Consider the following 23,685-nt stretch of genomic DNA (forward strand, 5'->3'; position numbering starts at 1 on the left):
GCATGGAAATCCACAGCTGAGAGACCCTGCTTGTAACACGGTGTGTCTGTATAGTCTGTGTGAATGTATACACATCGTTTTGTGAGGTAACACAGCTTTTCAAATGGGTTTTTCCTGCCGAAACAAGAGTGTCTCACCACTGTCTTTGCAGGCAGTGACCTTTCTCTGGCCCTTGTCAGCTGCTTCATCTATTAAAATTGCTACAGAAATATTCCTTCCCTTTTTTCATTTGATTTCCTTGTCTTAATTTCTCTTGATTGAGGCAGTTGAATGTGATGGATCAGAGAGGTGCTGAAGCAGAGGGAAGGTGGGATGTGGTTTGTCTCTCTCCCCGTTGCCAGTCATTAGACCCACGTCCCAAGAAACCTCACCCTGAGGAAGGGGGAAGAGGGTTGAAAGATGCTTTGGACAAACTGGCTATGAGAAGAGCACCAGAACACTGGTTGTTGCTGTTTTTCATTTCTAAATTTAGAAATAATTAAGGGCTTTAATGAGAAAGAGTTTTTTGCATTGAGAATGGAAAGATTTCGCATTCCCGCATGCTGAAGGTAGCCCTGAGCCAGCAGGAGTTGTCCGTATTTGCAGACTAGGTTTCCTGAAAGCAGTTACTAAGCTAACCTTTAGTGAACGTGATATTTGTGAGAGCGTAGGAGGGAAATAGGGAACCTCTTTCGTGATGTGGAGTAAACTCCAGAATCCTGTGTGTTCGCTCCCAGCTTGGCACAGATGTTTCCATTCCCTATGAGCACGTTTACCATGTCCAGCTGTCCCAGCTGAGAGCCAGAGAAGCCCCCTGGCCTCATCTTGTCCCCAGCCCGTGGACAGATGAGACCGTTCGCATCCAGATGCACACCGTGGGTGTGCGACCTCCCAAACCTCCACAGTTTGGTGGTGGTGTCCATTGGGGTCTCTCCACACTAGATTAATCTAATATTTTTTTATAGGTCATTAGATGTTTGTTAAGGCTATTGAGGTAATAAACGTGCAATTGCTTAGTGGAAAGAAAATATGCCAGAACCTTGAAAGTCTCCTCCAGAGTCATGAAAATCTGGTTGCAGTTTTTCAGTGCTAAAAAAGGGGTGAGGACGGTGGGGAGGAACACCCTGTAGGAATCATCACAACCTTTTCCATAATGGGTTTAGGTGGTTTTGTGAGTGAAGCTGCTAAAAGTAAGAGCTGTCATGGGCTCTAGGTGCTTGCTGCTGTGCTGGCACCTAGACTTCTCTCAATGTTGTGTGCCCATCAGCCTTCCCCGCTCTGCCCTCGTTCCTGTCTTTGTGAGAAGAGGAGGGAGAGGCAGCCTGCAACTTCGAAGCAGCTCTCTCCCCTCGCTTCAGACCATGCCCCCCTTCTTCCTCGGAAGAGCTAGATAGTGTCTGGAGAGAAGCAGTGACCCTGCTGATCATGAAATCTGTTACAGCCTCCTGCGTGTTTCAGCTTAGCATAATTTGGGTGTCATTAGCAAATGAAATGAGAGTTTGAGAAGGAGGATGAGAGAGGGAGAGGGGTATTCTCCATCAGCAGCAAACCCGCAGCAGGCCTTGAGGCTCACTGTGTCCAGCTCTTCCTCCAGACCCCAGGCTCTCACCTGAGATGTTTCCAGAGCCTGGTGGGACATCGCCAGCAGAGCTGTGCCCAGCTTGTGCCGCTGCCCTTCCCCTTGCTGCCCAGCCCTGCCTGCGCTCCTTGGTGGTTAGGACACATGGCAGCCAGTGGCTAGTGGGACACGTGGACCACCAGCTCAGGGCTTTGGCGAGGAAGAAGTCTCCCACCAGTGGTCTCTAACTAAAGCTCTGCTGGCCTTTCCCTCAGGGCTGCAACAGGAGGGCAGTTTCTCTTCTCCCCCTTCGTTAACAACAGAGAGGCCTTTGTGTTAATCCCAGTGGTAATTCTGGGGCTGTTAAAGATGTTTCACCACTGTGTTTGTTACCACTGCCACGTCAGCGTGCTGTCCTCCAGCTGAAAGGGGCCTGGAAGTGGTGTCTCCTGTCTGGTGGCTGTGAGAAGATGTGCCCGTTACGGCACAGGAGAGGAAAAGTGTATGAGGGGCTGGGAGGGGGGGGCATGTGGGATTTACCTTTGGTTTGTGGGGATCTGTTAATAAATTGCAGATGTAACAACAGTATGTTCTTCTTTCCTCTCCCTTTCTCTCTTATTTTTGTCTTGCTCTAACTTCTGTGGTCTTGGATCCAGTGATTGGAAAATACAGTCAACTTCCAGACTCAGGTATGGCTCACAGATGGGTCTGCGTCGCGTCGGGAGTGGGTGGATCTGCGACGCTGGGGCCGAAGCACCCAGCGCGGAGCTGCCGCAGCAGAGGGTGCAGGGGGCAAGCCCGCTTCTCCGCAGTGCCTGGGGAGCCCGCTCATGGGCAGGCCTCTTCGTTCCCGTGCAGGCTCTCGGTGCAGCATCCCCTCCACGTAGTCTGACTCGCTGCTGCATGGCAAGAGAGGGCGCAGAGGTCCCCCAGGGTTTATTTTCAGATATAGGGCAATGCTTTCTCATGAGGAATCTCCTTCTCAGAAGGAACTTTGGTCTTTTCCATAAAGGTCTGAGGTTGCCGAAGTCGCTTCTGATAAGGAGACTTAGGCACATTAGAAAACACTTCCCCGGGCACTGTATTGCAGCCCGAAGTACTGTAACAGCAATGCAGTGGCAGGCTGCAGGGGAAGAAAACCTACCGTTCTGCATTCTATTGAACAGACCTGTCTTTGCCCAGCTGTTCCAAGGTCCGCTCTGCTGAGCAGCCGTGACTGCCTGCGGGGTCAGCGCTGTAGCCTCACCCACCGCGCAGAAGGTGCTGGAAGCCCCAGAGACCCTTAGTTTGCAAAGTGCCACCCCTCCTGACCCTGTCTGCTGGCAGCATTTGCCCTCTCCCACAGACCGGGGCTGCATGGCAGAAAGGGCTTAGCCCTGAGCAGGCTGTAGCATGTTTCGAAAGTTGTAACTGAAGAGCTCCCAAGTGCCATTTGCTCTCCTGAGACCTGATACATTCAGCAAGACCAAAAGCAGGTGTTACTTTTAGCTGGATCCAACCCTGAGAGTGCACCAGCTGGGGTTTGCATGCTGATGAGAGCCCTTGCTTCGGGCAGATCTTGGGGCCTGGCTGGAGGAAGGTTGGAGGTGTTCACTGCCAAGCTCCGGTCCTTCCCCCATCGCTCCCGCCAGGCACAATGTGTTCCCCTCGGAGGGCTCAGTAGTCTCTGCGAACAACATGGCCTCCTCACTGGCTGGGATGGATCACATGAGCTTCTACTACCCCGGATCAGATATCCCACCCCCATCTGCAAAGAGTGGCCAGTGGTGGGGATCAAGCGAGGGGTCTATCGTCATCGCGGCCGGGAGACAGTTTCTCTTAGCTTTGTGTAGATTCACTGGGGTTTCTCCTTGTGCTCGATAGACACTGTTCGCTCTCGGAAACTTTGCTGCCATCCAGCTGTGAAACGATTGAGCGAACAGCCTTGCCGGACACGGTGACTCAGAGAAGTGCTTCACCGTCCTCGGCGTCGGCTTTTCTCACCCAGCGTTGTCAGAGGGGGGCTGTCAAGCTGGAGGTTACGACAGAGTCTGCACACTGGTCACGCGCAGGGGCTTAGCATGGAGATGGAAGCGCTTTTATTTCTGTCGCCTCTTGTCCTGCAAGCCTCTCCGGTGCCTCGTCCACCAAGCAGGTGTTTGGCAACTTGACGAACGCTGCCTGCCTCCGCTTGCCCGTCACACATGGGAGGGAAGCGGCTGGTGCCTGAAAGACTGCCCAAAGATGTGTTTTTTCTTGGGTTTTACCTTTTTGTGGTGGCTGGGCATAAATAATTCAGAGATCGCTGCCATTTTTGGCATGACGTTATGATTTTTTTCACGTATGTTTGTGTCTCGAGTGCTTGGGGAGTCAATTTTATAAATACCAGTTTTAAATTAGCATTACAAAAATGACTCAAATTCTTGTCTAGGGAGAGTGAGTAACATCAACCTGTTTTCTTGTTTTCTTACTTGGAAGTTTGGCCTCATGCTCGCTTTTTATGAACACACTTGTCTTGGCAGGTATGAGTGACAGCGTCAAAGACAAATTCTCTACCGCGTTTTCCATCGTGGGTATGTTTTCCTCGCATGCTGTCGGAAGCCTCAGCGTATTTTTCTGTGCTGAAATCACACCCACAGTAATCAGGTAAGACACTGGAGCTCCCTCTTCAAGGGCTAGGGAGGAAATTATCCGCATTTACTTTATCACTGGCTGTGTAGCTTAACCCATTGTATGGGAGTGGAAATCCTCCACAATCGGAGACCTCGAAGCAATTTTCAGGCTGCGTTTTAAATGAGCGTTGCTGCAGTCGGTCTGCCTAAGTAAATGCCTGTCTGTGGACAGAGGCTTTGTTTCCGACGGCTCCACCTTGCATCCCAGCGTGGTGGTTCTCAGCGGGGCATGCGTCATAGGAATTGCATTTGCTTGCGGTGCGGTATGGTTTTAACTACTCAGCCGAACCAGATATTGCGGTTAAACCATTTTATTGCTTCACTTACTCTGCCGGATTTGCACAAGCAGTGACCATGTGAGTCTGCAGCTTGATGTTCAAAGAGAAACTCCACGAGGGTGCAGAGGAGAGCCTAGGTGCAGGCAATCCCTGCCTCTGTCGGGCGGCTTAATCGAGCTAGCTGGCAGGGGAGCTGCGCTGGAACAGGAGGCATTGCAACGTGCGGTGTAAATGCTTTTGGTGCATATAGGTGCTTTTGAGAGTCTGCAGTCCTGCCTCTCGTGCGGCAGCACCCAGGTGAGGAGTCTGCCTTTACTGCAGGTAAAGCCATCTTTCTCTTTGCACAGAGATCTATATTAGCAGAGGCTCAGAGTTTTTCCAAAGAGGAGCGCTTTCAACCCGGGCAATAGTGGAAATCAGGCAGATGATCTTTGCCAGAAAACTTCCCATAGAATGTCTTTGTATAGTCAGGTTTTTTGTACTTTTTTTTTTTTCAATATGTGCACACATATTTTATGTACTCCCTGTTATCTTTCGTAGCACAAAGGCTGTGCTTGTGTATTCTGGGTTGTGCTTTCAGCAATGCCACAGCGATTCAGGAGTCCACCCTGACTCCATTGAATTTCCCAGGAATGTAGGTCATATAGGTGGGAGGAAGAGCGGGTGGAGGGAAGAGGATACTCTTTTTTTTTCTTCTTTTTCTTTTTTTTTCTTTCTTCATATGCCTTTTCAATAACTTTGCAAAAGTATTGCAGCAAAACCATCAGCTGAGTAGCCAGAGTCTCCGTGATCCATGGCCTTTTTTCCCAAGTTATCTGACTTTGTGAATGTATTTCACAGATAGTGTTATTTCCATGGGGAAAGGCAGTGTGAGTGGTGAGGAGATTACACAGCAGCCCAGAAGACTGACAGCTATTTATTTACGTGCGTGTCAGTCCGTTTGGTGGTTTTATGCCTCTTTAATTGTCTCCTTGTCTCTGTTTGAAAGACATATAAATAAGGAACCGGCCACTGTCAACCAGAAGAGAATCTGCCAAGCAGGGTCAGATAAGCAGTGTGAACTTAGCAAGTTTTTTTCCATAAATCACTTACATTGCTGCAAGGAAGGGGACAAAATCCTGGCTGGGAGCCGAGCTTCTGATTCCCCTGACTCTGCTGGGTGACAATACCTGGATATGCCTCAGGGTCCTTGATTCTTAATAGGGATGATGCCACTCCGTAGCACTTTGCAGTCCTACCACCCTAAAGCTCCTGAAAAGATCCTTTCAGGGCTGTAATTAGGAGGTGGTGCTCAGGACGGTGCATAAACATCCCTCAGGCAGACGTGTGGTTAAGCTGCCTTGTGTCTTGCATTTCGGTGGGATCTGGCTGCTCCCTCATGACCTGTTCCCCAAAATACTGCCTCGGATGCTCTTTAGTGTTTCAGATGATCTTAATATGCTTTTGGTTGAATCTCGAGGAACCTCAAGGAAAAGAGAGGCAGAGAGAGCACTGGGGCCGTCTTTGGGGTTTCCCTGATCAAATCCTTTACCTGTAACCCCCCATCCCTGAGCGGGGAAAACAGCACTGCCTTTATCAGGGTAGCGGTGACACGATGGCCAACCCACAGCTCCACTGCTGGAGTTGTGTTGAGATGAACAGTGTAGGAGGAAAACGGCCATCTTCATTGCCAAGAAGTTCCGCCAGCTCCAGAGACATGAAGGTCCCACACTCTCATGGGGCATGGAGGGGTCCATCGTACCCTTGGCTGCACGCCGATCTCCGGGCTCTGGGTGGGAGGGCTTCACCAGGACCTCTCATTCCTTGTACCAGGGGCTTCGGTACGGAGCTCCTTCCAAATGCTGAATTGAAGCACTAAGTGGCGCCGATAATCCATCTCTAATAATCTTGATGGGAACACCACTGCAGTTGACACAACTGCTAAATAGGAATAGGATGAAGAAAGCGTGGCGTGTCCTCTGCCCGTCCTCTGCATACTCCGTTACTACCAAGCAGAAGAGGGATCTGCTTTTTACTTTGTGTCCTACTTTTTCCCCCCACCCAGCCAAAGAAATGAAGAGTGGGCAGCGATGGCCAAATTAGGAGCTTTACTCATCAGTAGCTGTCTCAAGGCAAATTTCCAGTGGGAGATGGTGCTGTTTACTGGGACCTGACCCAGGCCTGGCTTTTCAAAGCCCCACGAGGCCAAGGGCATCCTGGTGTGTCACTGAAGCTCTGGCCCAGGACTGGGCACGCAACAGGGTCACTTACGTACAGGAAAGGCAGTGAAAAAAGTGGAGGTGTTCAGGGACTGACTTCAAGAAGTGGCTGAGCTGACTGGGCAGAGCCCTACAAACCTGGTCTGGATTCAGCTGTGGCCCCACTTTGCACGGGAGGCTGGAGTAGGTGCTCTCCCAACGTCTCCTCCAGCCCAGACAGCTCTCTGGCTTTTTGCTGCTCCAAGCCATGCGCATGTCGACCTGTTCGATCAAGACAGGCAAAGGGCTGTCCGAAGGCAGGATTGATGTTGTTCTGCTCCCCTGAGCAGTGCTGAGAAGGGCAGGTTCCCCTTCTTCGGTTTAGCCTGGTTCGAGCAGAGGCTGTCGACGAGGATGTTTGGCTGCACTCTGAAAAAACGCTGCAGCAGCGAGTGAGGAAATTCTCTCCTGGGAGCAGGGAGGCCCTTTCTGAGGACAAAATTTTGGACCCCAGCCCCCTTGTGATTTGTCCGTAAGCCCTCACGTAAACCTTCCTGCCTCGCTGCCGGTGGGCGAGCAGGCTTTGGTCACCCGTGGGACCGCCCCGCAGCAGCCGGTGTGCGAGGGGAGAGGCTGGGACTCACCCTGGGTGCCAGCAGCCCTCGCGCTCCCTCCGTCGGGCTCCACTCTGCCCCTCGGAGCGCGTTTGGAACACGGATGGCAGCCCCGTGCCGTGGGAACGCGCGTGGTGGAGCCGAGGAGGAGCGGTGTCCCGAAACACTCTGGATGTTTTGGATGTCGCTTGCCGTCAGGTGTGAGGTATGAGGGTGCGGGCTCCCTTGCCCTGTGCCCATTTCCCTGATGTGCACGTGAACAGCAAAAAATTCCTCATGTTATTTTCTGTTTTCTTTTTTTCCCCGTTTTCAAAGTAACGCCTGCTCTCATTACTGACATCATGTGGAAAAACGTTTTTCTCCTCTCCAAATCTGGAGCTGCTTGACCCGCAGTGACAGAGCTGCCTTTGTTGTTGCCTTTTCCTGTCTCCTTTCAGCTCACTTGGTGTCCTTCCACAGTGGCTTTTAAAGCTCACCACAGGTCCTTCTCGGTGGTCGAGGTACAATTTAGCCATAGCGAACGCGGATGTAAATGAGCTGGGCTTTTGTTGCTCGGAAGCCAATGCAGAGAGTGGTTTGCCGTGCGCTGGGGGCTGGTTGTGCCGATGGCTGGCATGAGCGTGTTAGGGGGGCCAGTCGCACGATGGCGGCATTCAGCTGGGTTTCTAAACTGCCATCAGAAAGCTGACAAGTTTTTAATCAGGGCTTTTGCAGTATTTGGGGAAATGGCTGTTGTCTGTGAAAGATGGTCTGCCGATCTGGAGAGTTAGAGGGCCCGTACGTGAATTCTTGATCCAGTCAGTGTCCCAGGAGCCTTTTCTGAAACCGGCGCTTGCTGCCCTTGAGCTGTCAGGTAAGCAGCAGTGGATTTGGGAAGGGCTGGGTGAAGATCAGCTTCAACGTGGTGGCTGGCTGAGTGAGTTTGGCACCTGCAGGTCCATAGTGCTGTGATTTCCAGGATGCTCAGTAGTCGGTGAAACTTTTTTTTCCAAGTAGTTGATGTAAAAGCAGTTCAGTTGCCTTCTGCAAGGTCCAGTTATCGTTGATAATGACACATCTTCCACTGGGCCAGGAACACAGAATCACAGAATGGTAGGGGTTGGAAGGGACCTCTGTGGGTCACCCAGTCCAACCCCCTGCTGAAGCAGGGTCACCCAGAGCAGGCTGCACAGGATCTTCTCCAGGCGGGTCTTGAATATCTCCAGAGAAGGAGAATCAACAACCTCCCTGGGCAGCCTGTTCCAGGGCTCCATCACCCTCAGAGGGAAGAAGTTCTTCCTCGTGTTCAGCTGGAACTTCCTGTGCTTCAGTTTGTGCCCGTTGCCCCTTGTCCTGTCGCTGGGCACTACTGAAAAGAGCTTGGCCCCATCCTCCTGACACCCACTGTTCAGATATTTGTAAGCATATATTAGGTCCCCTCTCAGCCTTCTCTTCTCCAGGCTGAACAAGCCCAGCTCCTTCAGCCTCCCCTCATAGGAGAGATGCTCCAGTCCCCTCAACATCCTCGTAGCCCTCCGCTGGACTCTCTCCAGTAGCTCTTCATCTTTCTTGAACTGGGGAGCCCAGAACTGGACAGAGTACTCCAGGTGGAGCCTCCCTAGGGCAGTGTAGAGGGGAAGGAGAACCTCCCTCGACCTGCTGGCCACACTCCTCTTGATGCACCCCAGGATCCCACTGGCCTTCTTGGCAGCCAGGGCACACTGCTGGCTCATGGTTAACCTGTCATCCACCAGGACACCCAGGTCCCTCTCCACAGAGCTGCTCTCCAGCAGGTCCGCCCCAAGCCTGTACTGATGCATGGGGTTGTTCCTCCCCAGGTGCAGGACCCTGCATTTGCCCATGTTGAACGTCATCAGGTTCCTCTCTGTCCAACTTTCCAGCCTGTCCAGGTCACGCTGAATGGCAGCACAGCCTTCTGGTGTATCTACCACACCTCCCAGTTTGGTGTCATCAGCAAACTTGCAGAGGGTACATTCTAACTCTTCATCCAGGTCGTTGATGAAGAAGTTAAACAAGACTGGGCCCAGTACTGACCCGTGGGGGACACCACTAGTTAGAAGCCACCACTAGTCAGAAGCACCTGACCCCGTCTGATCACCAGCGGGTTTGGGAATAGATGGCATCTCCCACAGGAGCTGCAGGAACTGCGCTCTGCTGCCAGGGCCAGCTCGGCACGGGAGTGGGGAGACGGGTGCCAGCGATGAAGCCCGCTGGGAGACCTCGTCTGCAGGCAGCGGCATCTTTGGAAGGCCAAGGACATGCTGCCGCTCTCGGAGATGCTGCTAGAATGGGTCGCTTGAGGGTGACGCTCCGCTGGCCGAGACCTCGCCCGTGCCCCGGCAGGAGGAGGGAATGGCCAGCCCCAGAAAAACACCAGCGGTGCTGCTTCCGTGCGGGTCACCCAGCGGGGACCGGCCTTGGGAGCGTGAGCAGGCACCCTGGCTTCTGGGCCTGGGGAGACATTAATGAGCAAGACGAGGAGCTGCAAGAGAGGTTGCTGGAATAGCTGCACGTCAGGAACGGGCACCAAATTTGGTTTGCACAAGCGACCTCCATGGTTGTGACTGGAGTGGGTGAGGTTATTTTCACGCTTTTTTTTTTAATGTGCTTTCGGTCTTTTTTGGTGTGCATGCACATATGATCTCAGTGCACGAGCACATTGCATTTAATAAATAAGCATTTACAGTTTTAGCATTGCACCAGCGTTAACCTTTTCGTAACTCCTTTCTGTGGTATGAGAATACACAGGAAAAGCACAAAAGATGGAAGTGAGGCACCTACCTCAGCTTGTACAGCGAGTTGAGAGGAGGTCTTGGAAATTCATCCCAGTCTCTTGCTCTCCTAGTATGACCGCTGCCTATGTTATATTTTTTTTTCTGAAAACGATGTGTGTTAGGACAGGGTCAGTGTGCTGAGAGGTCCCACCCACAGCACGTTTTTATGGAGACAGTATTTCAGCACTCAGTGTTTGGTACAGTGGATGGAGGCAATGGCCTGTAAAGTCTCATCTCCCTCCTCCGCTGCTGATTGATGCCAGATACTTCAGAGGCAGCCAAACCTGACTTCTGCGCCCACTGCTCCTTGGTGTGTCTTGTCCAGGCTGGAGAAGGTTGGCATGCCAAGCAAAATCTAGTTTTCCCCTGTTGAATATGGGAAAACTTGGAGATGGGAGTGCTTTAGAGGGCTGTCTGTGTACTCACATGATATCGCTTCTCTTCTCCTTACGTGGGGGCAGTTATGCGGGGGGAAAAGATACTCAGGTGAGTATAGATACTGAAGTGAGTATAGTTATTTCCCCACAGAGAGGGAAATGGGCAGCAATGCTCTACAACAGCAAAGCAGCTCCCTTGTGGGGTAGCTGTAGAGTACGAAGGCTGTGAGCAGCACGGGTTTGCTGTAGGGGTTTCAGATGCCCGGGTGCATTGCCGGGCAGGGGTGGAGTCTGGGGGGCCCGTTAGGGCCGTGGGCTCCCCGTTGCCACGCGACAGGGCTGTGTGGGGCCGGGCTCTCACCTCCACTGTATTTGCAGGGGAGGAGGGCTGGGGCTGGTCCTGGCCAGCGCGGGCTTCGGCCGCCTGACTGCCCCCATCATGGAGCTCCACAACCAGAAAGGCTACTTCCTCCACCACGTCATCTTCGCCTGCTGCACACTCATCTGCATCATCTGCATCCTGCTGCTGCCGGAGAGCAAGAACCAGAACCTGCCCGAGAACATCCCGGACGGGGAACACTACACCCGGCAGCCCCTCCTGCCACACAAGAAGGGGGAGCAGCCCCTGCTCCTGACAAACTCTGAACTCAAGGATTACTCCGGCCTCCACGACTCGGCAGCTGTGAGTGACGGGATCTCTGAGAACACCACTGCCAACGGGATGAAGGCGATGTAACCGGGTGGATTTTTTTTTTCCCCTTCTTCTTTTGGTTGGTTGGGGTTTTTTTTTTTTTCCCCTTCTCTTCTTTTTGTATTTTATTTGATGCTGTTGTGCAGGAGGAGCAGCACTTTGGGCAAAGGTGTTTTGCATAGGTTTTACAAACCAGTGATGGAGCAGACACAGACTTGGGGGAATTCAACTCTGCTGCTAAAGCAACTTTTGGCATCTTCAACTGTTGTGCAGATTGCTCTTGAAAAAGTTATGGGGGAAAAGACTCATCTGAGAAAAGACCTGGCTGGAGGTAGCCCTTCAGAACTCTTTTTTTTTCCTGCCATTAAATATGTATATTTATTTTGATTTATTCTCAAGAAGCACTTTATTTCCTCTTCCTTTCATAGATCACAAAAATGAAGCCATCCTATCATAAGAGGTGCAGCCATTCCAAGAAAGAAACCATGGGGGGGGGTGTTTTCTGGTTTTTTTTTGTGTTCCTTTAAAGGAAAGAGGGATCCACTGCAAAGTTGAATTGACTGAAATTTAGACTTGTGCAACATTCTTCTGTCTAGAAAGTCCAAGCGCCCAGGTTGCCTGCTGTGTTTGTATACACCAAAAAAAAAAAAAAAAAAGAAAAAAAAAGCAAAACCTCTTGTGACTCTGACTGCATTTTAGGCAGCTTATGTTTGGTTTTATAGCCCATGTGCACTTAAGAGTTACTTTCTAAATTAGTACTTTTTTTTTTTCCCTCCAAATGCACTGAAGAAAATCCTACCCAAACAAGCTGATTTTTCCATGAGAATCAGCCTTCTGCATTTTAAGAGTCCATTAATCTATTTTAGATTGTTCCTGCTGGTCTTTAGTAGTAATGTAGGTGATGTAAATTATTTGACCAATGATGCAAAAATTAGTTTTGCCAAGAATGGCTTTAATTACCAGGAGGCCCAGAATCTTTGATTGACTGCTCCAGGAGAAGAGCATAGACCAGCAGGGACAAAAAGTGAGGAGCATGGGCTGCGATGTGTGCTTTTATTCCGAAAGGCAGCGCAGCTGGGGCTCCCGCTCCTGGGAACCGAGTCTCCTGGCATCGCCTTACCTGTTTGTAGAACCGGGGTTTTGGTTTTCAATTTAAGCAGACAAAATGCTTAAGTGACTGTCGGAAAGGGATGAATTGATAGCCTGTGAATAATGACTTACCATCTGCTGTTGGCCGTCTTGGGGCTTTTAGAGATGTTTTCTGGTTCTGACCCAAGAATATACAGTGAACTCACCCAGATTTCCCCCCTTCCCCAACTGCCCTTGTAGGATTTTCATTCGGGGGGAAAAAAACCAAAAAACCAGTTTGCCTAAATTGGATCAATCCTACTCTAGGCTAAGCAAAGCAAATGTCCAGTTTGTCTCCTGCTGTGCAGATGGCACTTTGATAGTGGCCACCTGGCTTGTCCAGCCCCCAGTCCAGTGATTTCCAGTGGCCATCGGCTTTCAGTTCTCACTGCGTGAGTATTGTGACGACCTAGTTCAATGCAAGGACTTCGCAGACAAACAGCTTTCTTGCATTGCAGTTAACCTCCCTGCTCTCCCTCCCTCTCCTCCTTTCTCACTCAGGCCATCCATTTGTGATTGCTTGGTAGTGCAGGCGTTCAGACCAACAGAGCAGCAGGATGTCGGTGTTGTATTGAGTGTCCATATGATTGCCACTTTGTTTGATGCACATCTTGCATTCGTACGCATGGGAAGCGCTCATTTGCACTTTTCCTCATCTACCTTCCCTCCCTCTTCCTCCTCCGCTGTATATATTGTCGATTAACTACTGTACCTAACGATTTCCATCATCCACTAGGCTGCCGATGTCCTCTTACAGGCCCCAGCAAACCAGAGATATGTGCTCCCCGGCAGGCGACGCAGTAAGCGGCGCAGCCTCAGACACCGGCAACGGCGAGGGGACAGGCAGACCTGCAGAAGTGGCAGAGACTCTTGTGTTCAGAGTAACGATGTTGTCCTAAAGCTGCTAATTTTTGTACAGGGCATGTGAACATTCGGGTTCTAAGAAACACTGGACCAGTTGATGGTAGTTTTGCCCAAAGTCACACTATTGTTATTTGTCACCTTTGCTAGACTTGCTGTGACAGCAAGAGCCCGATCTTCCTTACACTCACGTGTTGTTGAGCTTGAGCGTGGCTGCTTCTGCCTGCTGGGCCTTCTGCAGCCTGTGTTCGCCTAAGGAAAAAACCCAGGCCTCCCCCATCCCTGCAGTATTCACGTGCCAAATCTGTGCAATAATTTTTGCCTTCGATAGGAGATGCTTGTTGCAAGCCACACACATCGAAGGGGGGGAAAAAACACAAGTGGGTTCACAACAAAAAAATGAAGAAGCAAAGCAAGTCTCAATGGAAAAGGGCCTGAAAGCGGAGGAGCAGGGCGAGCGAGGAGCCCGCGGCTCCTCTGTTCGTGGTCTCTGCGCACGTGGGCTCGAGCGGCGGCGTGGCTCTTGTCGGCCATTCGCAAACCAGTAAAACTGGCGGCTTCCAGCCCTGCCAGCAGCCCCGGTGCGCTCACCGCTGCTACCTGCAGCACTTTGGCGTTTCCTAGTCTGGTGGTTGCTCTCTTGACAACAGGCGGGCCCAGGGAAGAGAACGGTTGTTTAAACATATCAATGTTTATATAAGAAGCAAACTAGGTGACAGCAACACGCGGCAACTACATTTTTTGAAATTCTTACAAAATTGACTTGAGTTGCTGCTTTTTGGTTTTTTTTTTTTTTTTTTTTTTTTTTTTTTTCTTGAAACCAGGTAGTCGGTACTGATCTTCTGCAAGGCAGGGAGCCCCAGCGTCTCAGGTTGGTCTGGCCCTCTGCCCCTGTCACGACGATAAAACACAATCTACTTTCCTGCCTTGGCAGCTCCCGTTTTGCTCCTTTCCCTGAGAAGACCAACACTTCTGCGGTCGTTAGCTTTTTCCACCCACACTCACAGATCCGCAAAGTTTTTGCTAAGCGTTGTCTGGAGTCGGGTGCTGGGCGACGCAGCGAGGTGGCCGCGGAACGGGGAGATGCTTGCTGTCCTCTGCCCGGTCCCGCGGCAGGATGGGGCTCTCGGTCTGCCACGCCACCGGCTCCTCAGCCATGTCTCCGCCGCTGCCGCCGCCAGGAAAGGCTTTTCTCAGGTGGCTCTGCCTGGCCACCGCAACGGGGCAAGCGATCAAAGCTGTCCTGACCATTCTGGCCTTTTTCCATGAACCTTCAGTAACCTCTGAGCCCATCAGTGAATTTTCCTTTGGGTTTACCATTTAAGGGCTTTCTTCCATCTTTGTAAGTTTAAGCCAAAATGTGAAAGTGACATTATGCTTGATCCTGGGGGCTTTTTTCCCCTTTTAAGGTTTCAGTACTGCTTTTGTTGCCAGACACGCTGCAAACGGAGTCGCCTGTTTGCAAGTGTTTTGTGGCAACTCAGAAAGGTGTCTGTGAGATTTACTTTTTCAGTTTCGTTAACCGGGCTTTTATTTTTTTTTAATGGAAGTATTTTAACTGTTGCCACTTCCTGGAGCCAAACACTAAAGGTCACCAAATTGGAAGCAGAAGTGCCATTAACTGAACTCTGTGAATGTCACGTCAAGTTGCGCCTGTAGCTGGCACATAAGACAACGCTATTAAGTGGGGGGGTGATCTCCCCTGCTGTAACTTTTTCTTTTGTTGTTTTTAAAAAGAAAAATAAAATGACAAACCTCATTTTAAATGTATTGTGTGAAACGTTTCGGGAAAGGAGTATGGTGTGTTCTGTCTAGTGGGTGAGACCTCCCTCCCCATTTCAGTTTCTGATGAAGTTTTAAAGAATCGTGTTACTGTACGTTTTGATCATGAATAGTCTGGTGGTGCTTCCTCATAGCACAAGCTTAAATCAAGTACTGAAAACAGTCTTACAAGCTAAATGTCTGCATGATGTTACATCTGTTGTACCTACTGAAAAGAACTTTGTATGTAAATGTACAGAATAAAATGACATTGTCCCATCAGTTTGCTCCCCTTGGTCTGGCTCCCTCGCAGCGACTTCTGAAACAACCCAGCAGCAGCTGATGTGACACCTCAGCAAACAGCCACCTCCGCAAACTGAACCAGCTCATTTTAAATCAGACTAATTAAATCACTACATCGATTTGCAACTAATTACCTTTTGCATTCAGTCACAGAAGAACAGCTGACTCAGTTTCCTGGGTGGTGTGAATTAAAAAGAAAGCACCCTCCAACAGTTGCTTTTTGCTGCTCTGATCTGGAACTGCGGCCAAGGACCAGCGGCTGTTCCCACCAGGTAAGGAAGGGCCCTCTGCGCCCGCATCAGACCTGAAACGTCGAAGCCACTGGCTATTCAAAGCCCTTCGGACAAGAGGCTCATCGGGAGTTGCGCCTTCCACGTCAGCAGCGTCTCAGTTACAGCTTTTAATTGCCGATTGTGCTGCTACAGCAAGGTAAGTTTGTCAGTTTTCTGTAGGTTTTTAGGACAGTTGTCTAGCAGCACCACTCGTATTTTTTATCTGTATCAGAAGCTTATGTCTGAGTCAGGGTTCAACGTGCAATGCAAGAGAATTAACCTGGACTGGCTCACCAGGCTGCTACGCTCGATGTTCCTCCAAATTGCTGTGAGTAACAGGTAGCAGCGTGCTGTAATGACAGCCGCAAACAGTCACTGCGCCCTTGGCTCTGCGGTTGGTTTGGGGTTTTTCATGTAATTAACTTGTAGCTGTCCTTTTTGTTGAACAAAATAACCCATGGATCTGCCTTTGAAAGGAGAGCCACCCTACCTAAAAGCAAGTCCAGAGGTGTAGCAGCAGGATGCTTTGCGGTGGTGGTGGTGACTGCTCCGATTTTTCTGATGAGTACGCTCAATTTACACACATTGTGCTCTTCTAGCAGCCTGACAGATTTATCTGTTGCTCCAAAGGTCAAGCTGTGCTTTTTCCTTCTACGTAACCCTCCGGGTGTACAGAAAACCCTTTGTGAAACCCTCGTAGTGTTCTCAGTGCCCAAGAGATGGAAGGAAATCCAGTGTTCAGCACTAGTACTACAACCAACGGGGGCTAAGATAGAGCAAGGTAACGCTCATTTTATGGTACAGCTTTTCAATACCAAAAAAATGTGGGTTTTTAACTATTTGAATGCTAAAAGCTGCAATACTATGCTCACTCCTACTACAATGTAGATTAATTGTACACGTAGAATTTGGAACGGATTTCCCAGCAGATCCCCGTACTGCATGCAGGCCAGCCACTGCACGCGCTTTTAGGATGATGTTCTCACATTGCAGCGTATTTTCTACTCCACCCACCTATCCCCTACTTCACAGGGCAGCAGCAAATTTAAAAAAAAAAATCCAGCTCCAACTGTATTTAGGTCCAGCTATGTTTAATAACAACTGCAAAATCAATCAAAACAATACAAAACAAATATACTAACTTAATGTCAGTGTGAAAATTCCAACAGTTTTTCTAAAACAAAACTCAGGTTATTTTACAATGATGCCAAGTCAGAACTTCTCTGGAAAAGCCATCATTTCTTCTTTGATCCTGTTTTCTATGAGTAAGGTGAAGTTGCTGTCTGTGTTTTGAAGATTGTAGCTGACAAATACCTGTTTTTTCGTCTTGCTGGCTAAAACACAAAACAAGAGTAGTCATCCACAGCTCGCTCTTAAGTGATGATGGTATTCAAGTAAGCCTTTTAAAAAGCCGTATCATGCAGGTTTCTAGGACAACATTGTTCACTCCTGCCGCGCTGGACCCAGCTATAAAAGAGCAGCAGAACAAATACCCGAGCACTGGCACCTGGGGCAAAGCTATGTGTGTCACGGAAGTGGGCAACGGAAGCCTGGTGACAACCAGCTAGTTTCTGGCCTGATGCAAAAAGCCATTAGTCACTGGAAAGCCCCACGGTGCTTTTAGTGGATTTTGGACACTTCTTCAATATAGTACAGCTGAAGCCACACCACAGCCTGTACCAGCCTCTTGGCGCTGACATCTAGTTTATCAGTTGGGAAGTCTATGCTGTGAAAAACACAGAGGGAAAGCACACGAGAAAGTCCCTAGGCCTCCACCAGCAAAGTTCTGGTTTATTATGAACCCCTATAAAGGCCCCCAAAAGTCTGCAGCATTCTCGTCTAAGCCTGCTGTCAATAGTTTTGTTTCCTTTAACCTTGCTTAGCACGGTGTCCATGAACACTCCAGGAGGCCGGAGAGCTTGGCTGAACATGGTGAAGCCAAGCACAAGTTCCAGGCTACTGTCATGACAAATACCTAGAGAGAGGTGCTATAAAATTAAGAGCTGCCTTCCGTGACAGAGCTAATTAACAGTAACAAAAATAATGTCCACTGGGGCAGGAAGACTTAATTATCAGAGCAGAACAGGTAACACCAAGAAGTGTTTCATAAATAAAATGGAATCCTACTTAGATTTTACCATGGTAACATAGCAAATTTGTAACTCTGTACACTGCTAAAGCTAAACTTTGTGAAGAGCGTAAGCACTATAAAGGAAAAACAGAAACTAAATTTAAATAGAGCTATGGAAAACAGAGGACAAAAAACGGTATTTGGGTCACAAGATATTCCTAGCAGGGAACGAGCTGGGAGCTGACGATTCCAGGGAAAAATCAGACTGTTCTGCTGAATATTCAAAAATATCATCTGAGCTTTAAAAATGGAAAATAAAGACACAAGAACTCTTAATATCTCAATCCTTTTTAAATGGGAAAGTTAACTACAGGAAACTTATATATACATATAAAATGTACTTAAGCAGCACTTTTGAGGCCTTTTCATTATGGAAATCAATTTATTATCTTTTTCCATTCTAAGAGGTGGCTGGCTTCCTGGCTTAGCACGCAGAGCTGCTTCTGAAACGCAGCAACTCATTTGCCTTTTAAGACTTGGCACTACAAATGCTGATGTCACGCAGCACGTTGCTCTGACTACAAAAAAAATTCGTGCTTGGCACCAGGTTTTGTGGTATGAAGCAGCATGTTTTGTAAGCACCAGCGCTTCATCATCGTGCCCTAACTGAATGCAAGACTAGTTCTGAACTAATGAATACCGTTATCCCATCTAACGAAGCGACATCGTACACTGCAGTGTCAAAACTCAACTTCTTAATGAGGTTTGCGTAAGATCCAACTGAGTCTCTGGGATGCTGTTCCCGTTCCCGGGAACGCTGTGAATCCCTCAGGGCTGCCTGCGCCAAGGAGCTCTGCTCCCAGTAGGACCTTTCCTGTCCCCGCTTCCCTGCGGATTCGTTTGGACACGTGGGCTCTCGCGAGAAGGACAGAAGAGGGAAGATCTTACGCCTCCACGGAAGCCCATCTGCATGTTTAGAGTAAAGCAGAAAACTGCGCAAGACAAGGCTTGCCGAAAAACCCCTTTGGCAGGGCTGCTTCCAACGCAGCCTGGCTGCTAACCTGGCTGCACCGGCCCCCCGAAGCGGGGGCAAAGCTCCCCGGCAGCCCACCGTCCGGGACGTGCCAAGAGGCACGACGGCAGCACAGACCCCCTCCCCATGGGCCGGGCCAAGGCCCAAATCTAAGCTTGAAGAGGAGCCTGGGAGAAAGGACAGAAGGAATGTTGGGCATGAGTTTGTAGACCGATTATGCTGGAAAAGGGGTGGTGGAGGGGAACCGTGCCCAGCTGGGGAATCACCACAGGTTGAGGTGATCTTCACCAAGAGTCTGCCGGTCCCTACAGAGGGAAGATGTCTTCATGGCGCTACTCAGCACTCACCATGGCCAAAAGCGCTGAGGTTTCGGGAGATGCAGGTAAGGGAAGCACTAACGGATGAGACTTGCTCAAGAATCGTAACCCGCTAACCTACAGGAAACAATCTTTCAGGATTTGTGTTTCTTGACTGGTGTGACAAATCTCGCGGCAGAGCAATCGGGCAGAGCGGTGGGAAACAGTCCCCGCACCTAATGCAAACAGATATAGATAGAAATAGGTAGTACAGCAAATGCAACTGTTCTGGCTAGAACCCCTACATCTATATATAAAGGGGCTATAAAGAAACCAACAGGAGAGTATGTACGCTGATTCACAGCGCTGAAACTCCTGCTCCAGGGAACCTGACATTGCAGGAACAAAAGGCAGGTAATGGAAGTATAAGAAATAAAAATACTTATGTTCAAATGGCATCATATGCTACTTAAGTTAGTGCCTGCAAAGACCGGAATGGAAACAGCATGGAAAAAATGGTGACAGCATGGGGGGGGGGGTGGAAATATATATATATACTGCCTGCCTGAAGGTTATCACATAGCAGAACAGTTAAAAAGGCTGGCTTGGAAATACAGCTACAAGTCAGGCTTGGCTGTGAATGGCAGCTCTGTTATTACAGAATTTGTGGGAGTAACAAGGATTTGATTTCCCAGAGGAAAACTTACTGGTGACAGCAAAGCTTGGTATTTCTAGTTGAGGCACAACACGGATTTCCTTACCAAGGCACTCTGCGAAACAAAGAAGACGCAGAGGTGCTTAATGCTGATCCTGCAGATCCACTGGTTTCAGGAGAACACACGATTTCGGAGTAAGTGACCATGAGCTAAGTTAAACTGCTGGGCTGACAAAAGCAAGCCTAGAAACTAAGGTGTAGGATTTCAAACCGAAGATTTATTTCTCTTCTCAAAACTCTGTTATGATCAGGTGACAAGGAAGCATGTAATCACCCAAAGCCAGAAAGTGTATGATTGACCTTCCCTTTCCAACCAAAGCTGAAAAAGGTTACAGGCCTTCCCCAGTACAGCACACCTTAGGCAGGACAGCACGAGGAAGAATTGCATCTATAATGAACATAAAAGGGACTGGCCAGCAAGGAAAACTGCAACCCAGAGGTCAGATGGCATGGATGCAGAGGAATATTGCCCCAGAGCCTAGCCAGGCTGCAGCTGGTACAGAAAGCTTAAAACAAAACAATGAAAGATACTTAAAAGCATGAACAGAAAGAAAATAGAAAGGTGCATTATGCTGTGAGGAGAAAGAGTAACTGATATCCCAGTACCAAGCAACACTATCAGTTCTCAGTAACAAAGCATGTGAAATTAGCAATGTAAATGAGGAAAGGACCTTGGGGGGAAAAAAAAAGGCAGCACAACTTTGACTGCTTACTGGGAGAAAAAAAAATCAGGTGACCCAGACAGCCTCTGTCCTAGAAGACTGAAAGGACTAATATAAGAAACGACAAGTTTTTACAAACCCTAGCTATGAAATGCGTAATGAGGCTGTAAGAGTGAAGATAGCACACGTGAGAAAAAAAAAACAAAATAGGAAGGGGTGGCAATCACTGAGATGACTTAGAGCTGGTAGCTGGACTCCAAGGCTACGCAGAAGCTTAGAGCAAGATTCAGAAGAAACGAGCGGTGAGGAGACGCAACAGAAGATGGAATAAACTGTTGGACTTTTTCCAAAGCAAACTCTCTCTGACTACATTTTTACCAAGTGTCTTCTTACGGACAATGCACTAATTACACCTAAAGAAATCATGTTATACAGTACCTCACAGAATTACTACTTAAAGTGGAAGTGATTGGGCCCGGCGTGTAGAGAAAGCGCTCACACCAGGGGAGACGATAACAGTGGTTACGAGAAGATAAGTTCTCAGGATGGAGAAAGGGCGCCAGTCCCGTTTTTTCAAAGACCGGTCTCGTGAGTAGCCCTTTTTCACACACGCGCATTGCTGGACGCAGGGAAGGCGCAGGGGTGAACTGGAGAAGCTGCCCGATGATGCAGACTCGGGACACGCTGCCCATAGCGAACAATTAAGAAGAATAACACAGCCTTTCCAACTGACACAACAGCAGCACGACGCGACCGAGCGGTGCGGCATCCTGCGTTTAACACCCGATAACCAGTACTCCAGCGGATCGGCGGCCGGCGCTGCGTCAGCTCCTGGTTAGGTGATGACGAGCGGCCACCACAATGCAGCCCTCAGGGGTGCGAGGATGCCTCGGGCTGAGCGGGTTTTTTTAAGAGACACAGGAGTTTGAGAGTTAGCGCTGGGGTGTCCGGCTACGTCACAGAATCACAGACTTACAGAATGGTTGGGGTTGGAAGGGACCTCTGTGGGTCACCAAGTCCAACCCCCTGCCCAAGCAGGGTCACCCAGAGCAGGCTGCACAGGACCTTGTCCAGGCAGGTCTTGAATATCTCCAGAGAAGGAGACTCCACAACCTCCCTGGGCAGCCTGTGCCAGGGCTCCGTCACCCTCAGAGGGAAGAAGTTCTTCCTCGTGTTCAGACGGAACTTCCTCTGTTTCAGTTTGTGCCTGTTGCCCCTTGTCCTGTCGCTGGGCACCACCGGAAAGAGTCTGGCCCCGTCCTCCTGACACCCACCCTGCAGATATTTACAGGCATTTCTAAGGTCCCCTCTCAGCCTTCTCCAGGCTGAACAAGCCCAGCTCCCTCAGCCTTTTCTCGTAGGAGAGATGCTCCAGTCCCCTCAACATCCTCGTTGCCCTGCGCTGGACTCTCTCCAGTAGCTCCTCATCTCTCTTGAACTGGGGAGCCCAGAACTGGACACAGCACTGCAGATGGGGCCTCACCAGGGCAGTGTAGAGGGGAAGGAGAACCTCCCTCGACCTGCTGGCCACACTCCTCTTGATGCACCCCAGGATCCCACTGGCCTTCTTGGCAGCCAGGGCACACTGCTGGCTCACGGTTAACCTGTCATCCACCAGGACACCCAGGTCCCTCTCCGCAGAGCAGCTCTCCAGCAGGTCCGCCCCAGCCTGTACTGGTGCCTGGGGCTGTTCCTCCCCAGGTGCAGGACCCTGCCCTTGCCCTTGTTAACGTCGGCGCGGCGCTGGGCACAGCCAGACACACTCACGCGGGCGGGGAGCGGAGACGCCCCGAGAGACGCTGGATCAGGTGCCAGCACCCCAGCCCAGGGCTCCCCAGGCCAGAACCTCTGGGAATCTGGGGGTGAAAAGGCGTGAAGGCATGAGGAGGGTCGAGCTTCGCCTTCGGGCATGGCGGGCCTCGCATGGCACCCACCCCGCCGCGCAGGGCTGCCATGCGGAGGTCCCCCCACCCACCCACCCCCCGCCCTGGTGAGGCTGCTGGAGGCCGCCACCGGGGGCTCCGCTGGGGGGGGACAGCGCGACTCCCGAGGCCGCCACAGATGGCTTCGCCAGGACCCGACCCGCGCGTTCCCGCCGCGCCTCACCCCCCCCCCCCGCCGCACCCATGTACCCAAGCGGCGGGCCAGGCAGGCGGAGGCCGTGTCGGAGGGATCCCCCAGCAGCGAGGCGCACACCGGCACGCTGTCCTGCAAGCGGAGCGAGAGCGGAGGGCTCGGCTCAGGGCCCGGCAGCGCGGCCCCGAGCGGCCCCGGGGGGAGCGGGCGGCGGGGGCACTCACGCGTGGGCTGCACATGGCGACGGCCAGGCTGGCGAGGGTGGGCGCGGCCCCCACCCAGAGGAAGAGCGAGTCGCGCAGCCTCATGGCGTGGAAGTGCACCCGCTGCTCTCCCAGCCGCCCGCTGAAGTCGTGCAGGGCGATGCCGCCCGCCGCCGCTCCCCCACCGCCCGCCACCGCCGCCATCGCCCCGGCCTCAGCCGGCAGGGCCCGAGGGGGCGGGGCAGCCCCGCTGTCCGGGGGGGCGGAGCTCCGCCGTGCCCACCCCGCCCAGCCGCCGCGCGCGCCTGCGCCGGGGGTGCGCGCGCAAGGGGGCGGGGCGAGCGCGCAGCGGCGTCCATGAGGTGCGCACCCGCTGCCCTCTCAGTGCTGCCCGCGGGGCTGAGGGGAGGCGAGCTGGGGTGCGCTCGGCCGCGGAAGCTTTCGAAGTTAGGCGGGGGGTCCCGGGGAAACAGAAGAGTTGAAAGCCGCCCTTCGTGTGCGGCTGCTGTGCCCTCGCCAAACTGGGCGCCGCTGGGAAGGGTTTTCCTTGGCCGTGCCGTCTGTCGCTGGGGAGGGAGGCGGGTGGTCTCCACAGCGGGGGCAGGGCCGTCACCTCTGCCTCAGGAACGACCGAATTAATGGCCCGGGCCGGCTTTTGGATCGTCATTTCTGTTTCGAAGATCCGGTAGGAAAAACCTAACAGTACAATGCGCACTGTTCAGCAGGGATTCTTTTTCCTGGGCATGCGGGGGATCTCCCTTCCAAACATGCATGCCAGACACCCTGTTGCTTCAGGTTAAATACAATCACACATAGAAATATTCATTATATTCCTAAGAACTAATTAGCATATGTAAATATCTCTCACGCACGTCTGTTAGCATCTTTGGGTGATCTTGGGGGGGTCCCAAGATGAAGGCCAACCCTCTTCATCATGCTGTTCGCCGACTGACGTTTGTTTCTGCGCAGACTCAGTTCTCGGATCAGGTCCATCATGTCCTTCGGGTTGTTTGGCTCCGGTCTGGTTGCTCTCTTTGTGCCTCCTTATCTCTGGAGCTTGGTGCGTTTGCCCTCCCAAGGCCAAGCTGGCTGGAGTAGAATTATTTAGGAGTCTCTTATCCCACAATTATCCCAATTATTTGCTGAGAACCAAGACCACTTTTGTTTCACTTAATTATTTTGTCTAACGACTAAGTGATAGCTTC

General features: G+C 51.0%; 2 protein-coding genes across 3 annotated transcripts in view; one reads left to right on the plus strand and one right to left on the minus strand.

The window, feature by feature from the left end:
- Positions 1 to 11,771, plus strand: part of SLC22A23 (solute carrier family 22 member 23) — a 108,967-nt gene extending 97,196 nt beyond the window's left edge. For both annotated transcript variants that reach the window (XM_075417208.1, XM_075417209.1), the window contains 3 exons: positions 2,194 to 2,226; positions 4,039 to 4,162; positions 10,787 to 11,771. In XM_075417208.1, coding sequence (XP_075273323.1) covers positions 2,194 to 2,226; positions 4,039 to 4,162; positions 10,787 to 11,144 — 515 coding nt within the window. In that variant the 3' untranslated portion in view covers positions 11,145 to 11,771. The remainder of the gene's footprint in view (positions 1 to 2,193; positions 2,227 to 4,038; positions 4,163 to 10,786) is intronic.
- Positions 11,772 to 16,498: 4,727 nt separating this feature from the next.
- On the minus strand, positions 16,499 to 22,731 carry PSMG4 (proteasome assembly chaperone 4). Its single transcript, XM_075417215.1, has 3 exons — positions 22,502 to 22,731; positions 22,334 to 22,409; positions 16,499 to 16,758 (listed from the first exon to the last, which is right to left on the minus strand). Exons 1-3 carry the CDS (start codon positions 22,682 to 22,684, stop codon positions 16,637 to 16,639), a joined length of 381 nt encoding a protein of 126 aa, XP_075273330.1. The 5' UTR covers positions 22,685 to 22,731; the 3' UTR covers positions 16,499 to 16,636.
- Between the last annotated feature and the right edge of the window lie 954 nt (positions 22,732 to 23,685).

The sequence above is a fragment of the Opisthocomus hoazin genome, chromosome 3, assembly GCF_030867145.1.
Source record: "Opisthocomus hoazin isolate bOpiHoa1 chromosome 3, bOpiHoa1.hap1, whole genome shotgun sequence".
NCBI classification, from domain to species: Eukaryota; Metazoa; Chordata; class Aves; order Opisthocomiformes; family Opisthocomidae; genus Opisthocomus; species Opisthocomus hoazin.